Source organism: Anolis carolinensis, unplaced genomic scaffold (assembly GCF_035594765.1).
Source record: "Anolis carolinensis isolate JA03-04 unplaced genomic scaffold, rAnoCar3.1.pri scaffold_7, whole genome shotgun sequence".
NCBI classification, from domain to species: domain Eukaryota; kingdom Metazoa; phylum Chordata; class Lepidosauria; order Squamata; family Dactyloidae; genus Anolis; species Anolis carolinensis.
This window is the reverse complement of record NW_026943818.1, coordinates 2891432-2898657: the sequence shown is the minus strand read 5'-3', so window position 1 is coordinate 2898657 and position 7226 is coordinate 2891432. Positions and strand designations below refer to the sequence as shown.

The 7226-nt window shown below is 43.6% G+C and overlaps 1 protein-coding gene across 1 annotated transcript; it reads left to right on the top strand.

Annotated features, from left to right (window-relative positions):
* The first annotated feature begins 368 nt into the window (after nt 1-368).
* Nucleotides 369-4107, top strand: rnf224 (ring finger protein 224). Its single transcript, XM_062959138.1, has one exon. It carries the CDS (start codon nt 3317-3319, stop codon nt 3932-3934), a length of 618 nt encoding a protein of 205 aa, XP_062815208.1. The 5' UTR covers nt 369-3316; the 3' UTR covers nt 3935-4107.
* Nucleotides 4108-7226: the final 3119 nt, after the last annotated feature.

Sequence of the window (7226 nt, the reverse complement as noted above, 5' to 3'; positions counted from 1 at the left end):
CGGAGTTACGAGCTCTGAGATAGGGCTGAGCTTCTATCCTGGCGCCTGCCAGGACACAGGGGGCGGGGCTAGAGGAGGGGGCGGGGCCACTCCCCAAGTGCCTGACGGGGAGGTATACAGAGGCTCAGCCCTGTCTCGCGCTCTTGGGAAGAGGCCCAGGCCCGCCCTTTAGTCCTAAAAGGCCTCTCAGGAGAGATATAGAGGCTCAGCCCTGTCTCAGGCTTTTGGGAAGAGGCCCAGCCCTGCCCTTTAGTCCTAAAAGGCCTCTCAGGAGAAATATAGAGGCTCAGCCCTGTCTCGCGCACTTGGGTAGAGGCCCCGCCCCCACCCCTAGCCCCGCCCTTTAGTCCTAAAAGGCCTCTCAGGAGAGGCATAGAGACTCAGCCCTGTCTCAGGCTCTTGGAAGGAGGCCCCGCCCCCTTCCCTGTGTCCCAACAAGCGCCTCAAGGGAGGTCTAGACTCTCAGCCCTGTCTCGGGCTCTTGGGAAGAAGCCATGCCCCTCCCCTGGCCCCGCCCCCAAATGCACCTGTGGTTATCACCACCCCCCTGGATTGCTGCAGCGCCCACCAGGGGGCGGTAGCGCACACTTTGGGAATCACTGGTTTAACCCTTTGCACGGAGTCAAATGTCAGGAAAATAAATTATTATAATTAGTAGTAGTAGTAGTAGCAATAAGCAGAGGGTGCATGGCCTTCTACTGGGAGGATTTGAGGGTTAGACTGAATGGCCCTTGTGATGTCTTCCAACTCCAGGATTCTATAGGTGGCCCTCTGCCAGGAGGGTTTGGAGGGTGTTTTCCTCCACGAGGGTTAGACTGAATGGTCTTCCAACTCCAGGTTCCTATGATATGGGAGTAGTTTCTATGGCCTTCGGGGACCTATTTTGCGAATGAAACCAGGGCAGACTGCTGCCCAGGAACGGAGAGCAGGTGCCTCTGCCTCTGCCTGTGTTTCTGCGGCGATTGTCATCCGGGGCAACAGTAACCCTATCTGTCCAGGCTGGCCTCCTGCGGCAGATACAATGGCACAACTGTCTCTGAAACGTGAACCCCGCTGGCGGTGATCGCCGGCTGGAAGGGGAGGCAACGGGAGGCAGGTGTGTGGGAGGCAAGTGAGGAACCCCACGGGGCCACCCGACCCCAAGGACGGGGTGCCGGAATCCCCCAGGAGGTGCACCCATGAACAGGGCTGCCGAGGATGCAGCAGGACCAGGAAATGTAGGTTTCCCCTCGCCAGGTATTTGCATGTGTTCCAGCCACAGGCCCGGTGGGAAGGGCAGGCGGGAGCGGCACCTGGTTCCGTGGGATGTCTCCCCACCAAGGCCCACGTTTGGACCACCCTGACCAGGAATTCAGGCTGTGGTCCTCAAGAGAACGCCGAGGCCAAAGGAGCTCCCCAGGGTTTGTTTACGTTCCCTTCATTCAAGGGAGTTGCTAGGCCCTCAGTGAAATCCAAGCTGCTAAACCCACTTGCAAAGGATGATTTCCATTGTAGCTGCAGGTGATGAAACTACCCTGTTTCCCCGAAAATAAGACAGTGTCTTATATTAATTTTGGCTCCCAAAGATGCACTAGAGCAATGATGGGCCACCTTTTGAGCTTGGTGTGTCAAAATTCACCAAAAAAAAAAAAACCTAGCATGACTTGGGTGGTGTGTCACTTTGAGAAAAAAACCCATAATTTCGCAACATGTATAGTTTAAATAACAAAAATGTATAATCTATATATATAAAAGAGTGATGGCATCACGGCAACCCACAAAACTACAGGCCCCCCAACCTCGAAATTTGACAACACAACCCATCATCCACGCCTCTAGGTTGATACAACAAAAAGAAAAGAAAAATAAAGTCCTAATTAGAGAGAGAGGAATAATTGCTTTTATCCAATTGCTGCCAGTTAGAAGGCTAAGCTCCTCCAACTTGGTCTCCTAGCAACCCAATAAAAATAATAAAATACACTAAAAATTAATACAATAAAATACTATAATAACAGAAAATAACTAAAAATAATACAATATAATAAATAAAAATATAACTTACAATAAAATTAATAAAAAATTGCAAATAACGTCAAATAAAAATTACACAACAATTTTTAATCAATACCACCACCACTTTGTCACAGCAACGCGTGGCCGGGCACAGCTAGTTGTAATATATAACTGTATTTAATAAATCAAAAACTATGTACTACCCTTATTTCCATGTACAACCATCTATGGTACCTCTTGCAGTTTCCATGCTGATTTCTCTCTATTCTAGTTTCAATGTAGTTATGAATAATGAATAATAATATAATAATATAATAGTAATAATAGGATAATATACTACAATAATAATAGAATAATAATAGAATGATATAATGATAATGTAATGTGCATAATTCCCATGGAGTAAACAACAAAACCACTGGACCAAATCACACTGAATTTGGCCACAAAAGACATAGTCATCCAATCAATCTGCGTGCAGCAGCGTGTCAGCAAAAATGGCTAGGCGTGTCAGTGCTGACACGCGTGTCATAGGTTGGCCATCACTGCACTAGGTCTTATTTTCAGGGGATGACTTATTTTTCCATGAAGAAGAATTCACATTTATTGTTGAACATTGATGAACATTTATTGTATGCTGTACTGTAGTTGTCATCACAAACCAGCATAACCAGACAAACTTTGGATCCTATCAAGACTTTTTCCTTCCATTATTTCCCTGTCTATTGTATTTACATTGCTAGGTCTTATTTTCAGGGGAGTTCTTATATTATGGAGCCCCAGTGGCAAAGTGTGTTAAAGCGCTGAGCTGCTGAACTTGCAGATCGAAAGGTCTCAGGTTCAAATCCCGGGAGCGGAATGAGCGCCCGCCGTTAGCCCCAGCTCCTGCCAACCTAGCAGTTCGAAAACATGCCAATGTGAGTAGATCAATAGGTACTGCTCTGGTGGGAAGGTAAGGGCGCTCCATGCAGTCATGCCAATGGCCACATGACCTTGGAGGTGTCTACGGACAATGCCGGCTCTTCGGCTTAGAAATGGAGATGAGCACCAACCCTCAGAGTTGGTCACGACTGGACTTAACATCAGGGGAAACCTTTACCTTTACCTCTTATATTTAGCAATTCAGCAAAACCTCTACTAGGTCTTATTTTCAGGGGATGTCTTATTTTTGGCTCCTGGGTGTTGTGCTCCATTCAAATGCATGAAACGGATGTCCAGGCTGACATCCTGGTACATCAATCAGTTCTGAAGATGATTCAGCAGAAGGCAGGATGTTTGTGGCAGAGATGCCCAAATTTGAAGGATACCTGAGTGGCTGGGATGGATGTCAGTGTTCAGTGCTCAATGGATGGGCCCGATTTTGTGCCACAATGGACCTATTCTGGTCATCAAGGGCTATACGGTTGGCAAGGCTGAACGGTCACTCTCTTTGCCTCTCTCTGCCCGCTTTAGAATGCCCGGAAGCAGCGAGGTGTCCGACCAGAGTCCGGGGACACTCCGCTCCTCGGCCGTGGCTCGCAGCAGCCACCGCGTGGACTGCATCGTCTGCTTCGGCTCCTACGACCTCTCGGCCCGGCTGCCCCGCCGCCTCTACTGTGGTCACACCTTCTGCCAGGCCTGCCTCCGGCGCCTCAACGCTCCGGCCAACGAACAGTGGTGGATCCCGTGTCCGCAGTGCCGGCAGAGCACCCCCACCCCCCGCGGAGGGGTGGCCATGCTGGACCTGGACCTGGCGGCCTTCCTGGCGGTCAAGAATGAGAAGGAGCACCCCCCGCACGGCTCCGGGAGGACCAAGGCCAAGGCCGCTTCTGCCAAGGAGGAGCCGGTCACCCGGCAGCCGGGCGGCCTGTGCCACGAGGCCCTGCCCCGGCCCGCTTTCCCAGAGAGCGACTGCTGCAACCACTGCCTCTGCTGCGGGACCACCGCCACCTTCCACAGCTGACTCTGAGGCTGAGAAGTGCGAGATTTGTACGGGTTTTCTGCCGCCACTCTTTGCAGCAATGGACCCAATGGCGGTGCAATGCTGAGGTTGTCTTCCCTGGACATCTTCAATGGGCCTTGCGGAGAAGAGATGTTGGATGTTTATTTAATTATATTATTATATTATAACCACTGCTACCAGTGTAAAGATGTTTATAACGCGGCCACCAGATGTAAAGGGGGATTATCCACGCTTGCCACCACTATGGGACGATATAGCCACTAGCTACTTAGAGAGGAGACCTTTCAAATTTTGTTTTTCTTCTTTCTTCTTGTTTGTTTTTGATGGTAATATATATGACAGAAGCTGAGATGTTTAAAAGAACAGTAACACGTTTATTCTGGTACAAAGCTTAATGGTTACAGTAACCTTCTCTTCAGAGGCACTTTGGTTAACAGTTGCAAGGCTAGAATGTGGTGTTTCAAACTTCTTAAAATGTCACTTCTTTCTTTATTGCTCTCAACTGCAGTCACCCTGTGAATTACAATCACAGATTATCTGTTCCTCATCAGGAGACAGACTACCTTAAAATAAGTCACCAAACTTATTTTAAATTGACTCAAAAATAAGTATTTGAGTCTCCCTGATCCCTTTAACTGAGGATCAGTCTTCACTGTACCTCATCAGGGCACAGACTAACTGCTTCTTTTTCAAACCTGCACTTCTCCACCAAAATGGCAGTTGGCAACCAACTCATGAGTGCAAAGTAACTGAAATAATGACCCTTTTAAAATGCAATCAAACATGACATCTGCAAACTAAAAAATTTACACTTTGTTACAGGCCTGATGCTGGGGATGCAAGGCCTGGGTTGGATGGTCCCATCTGCATTCATGTCCGATCTCTACTCGTTTGGAGATGTAGATAAACTCTTCTAAGCAGGTCATATCCCTGAGGGCAATCCTTTGCCGATTGGACCTCTCTCATGTGTTTCTGCGTGTTGTTTTTTAAAACATGGTTACCCTCCCAGCCTGTTTTCTCCCTGCATCCCCTTGATGTGGCTTTCTCTTCGACTTTGATGTTGAAACTTTGGCCACTGATGGTCTGGCCAACAGGATACGTAAGGTGACCATACGTAAGAAGTGGAGGGTAATAAATAAAACTATTATTATTATTATTATTATTATTATTATTATTATTATTATTATTATTAATATACCGCCCTCTCTCCCTGAAGGGACTCAGGGAGGTTTACAAGCATAAAAACAGCAACATACATTACAAGCAACACAATACACACATTATTAAACAAAATTAAAGACTTGTACAACTCGTAAAACAGTGAAGACCATAAGAAACAATCACAACAACCTAGAATATAAGAAGGAACAAGAATACAAGAATGTTTGCACATTGGCATATTGACCATTCTGGTAATAATAATAATAATAATAATAATAATAATAATAATAATAATAATGATTATGAAGATGTTGGCACCCTTTATGAAGATGTTGACATTGACAAAATCACGATCTGCCAACTGCAAAAGGCCACCCTACTGGGATCTGCACGCATTAATAATAATAATAATAATAATAATAATAATAATAATAATATCAATCTCCAGTGGCCCTTCTAGTAGTAGTAATAGTAGTAGTAGTTGTTGTTGTAATAATAATAATATCAATGTTTGCACATTGGCACATTGACCATTCTGATGATGATAATAATAATAATAATAATAATATCAATGTCCAGTGGCCCTTCTAGTAGTAGTAATAGTAATAGTAGTAGTTGTAATAATAATAATAATAATAATAATAATAATAATAATAATAATAATATCAATGTTTGCACATTGGCACATTGACCATTCTGATAATAATAATAATAATAATAATAATAATAATATCAATGTCAGGGGCCCTTCTAGTAGTAGTAATAGTATTAGTAGTTGTAGTAGTAGTAGTAATAATAATAATAATAATAATAATATCAATGTTTGCACATTGGCACATTGACCATTCTGATAATAATAATAATAATAATAATAATAATAATATCAGTGTCCAGTGGCCCTTCTAGTAGTAGTAATAGTAGTAGTAGTTGTAATAATAATAATAATAATAATATCAATGTTTGCACATTGGCACATTGATCATTCTGATAATAATAATAATAATAGTAATAATAATATCAGTGTCCAGTGGCCCTTCTAGTAGTAGTAGTAGTAGTAGTAGTAGTTGTTGTTGTTGTAATAATAATAATATTTATAATATCAATATCCAGTGGCCCTGCTGTAGTAGTAATAGTAGTAGTAGTAGTAGTAATAATAAGAATAAGAATAATATCAATGTTTGCACATTGGCACATTGACCATTCTGATAATAATAATAATAATAATAATAATAATAATAATAAGACACCATTGATTATAAGACGCACCCCGCTCCCTGGATTCGAACTGCCAACCTTTCGGTCAGCAAGTTCAGCAGCTCAGCAGTTTAACCCGCTGCGCCACCAGGGGCTCATTCATATATATATATATATATATATATATATATATATATATATATATACACATATACATATATATATATACACACACACACACACACACACACATATACATATATATATGCATACATATATTAAACACAACGTCAATACACAAAGTCAATACAGCGAAGGCTGCGGCCTTACCCTCCCTTAAAGCTGGTTTTTGTTACTCCCCTCCGGCTTAATGCTAGGCCTGCGAGTCAATACGGCCATTGTCAGAGTGATATAAAGAAGGCATTCACTTGTGGTCATATCCCAAAAAAAATTAAATAAAAATTATAATGGCTGTCAAATAGGTGAGGCGCCAACTCCCCGCCGGCAAAACCGCCGAGGCAAGTTTCCAGCCTTGTTGGGGTTCTGCTTCAGGAAGAAGAAGAAGAAAAATTAACCTATTTATTTTTCCACTGCGAAAAACAGTACCGTCTTTATAAATTGGTTTCTTCTGAAGCCATAGTTTCGAGAAAAGGAAAATCTAGAATTTGTGTCTAAATGGAGGGACAAGAGGGAAGGCATAATGGAGGAGAATGGCTTTGTTAATCATCATTTTATCCTCTTTTTCCTCAGACTATTATTATTAATTATTATTATTATTTGTTTGGTTTGAAAGGGCGTTAATGAAGGACAGGCCCCGCTTGGGCCTAGTGCAAGATTGCTCAAAAGCCAGGCCTGCGTAGGAGTAGTGCCGGTTGCCACGGCAACCCCAGTCAGGAATTGGGCGCCGCCATTGCGATCTTCCTCAGCGGGTAAAAGA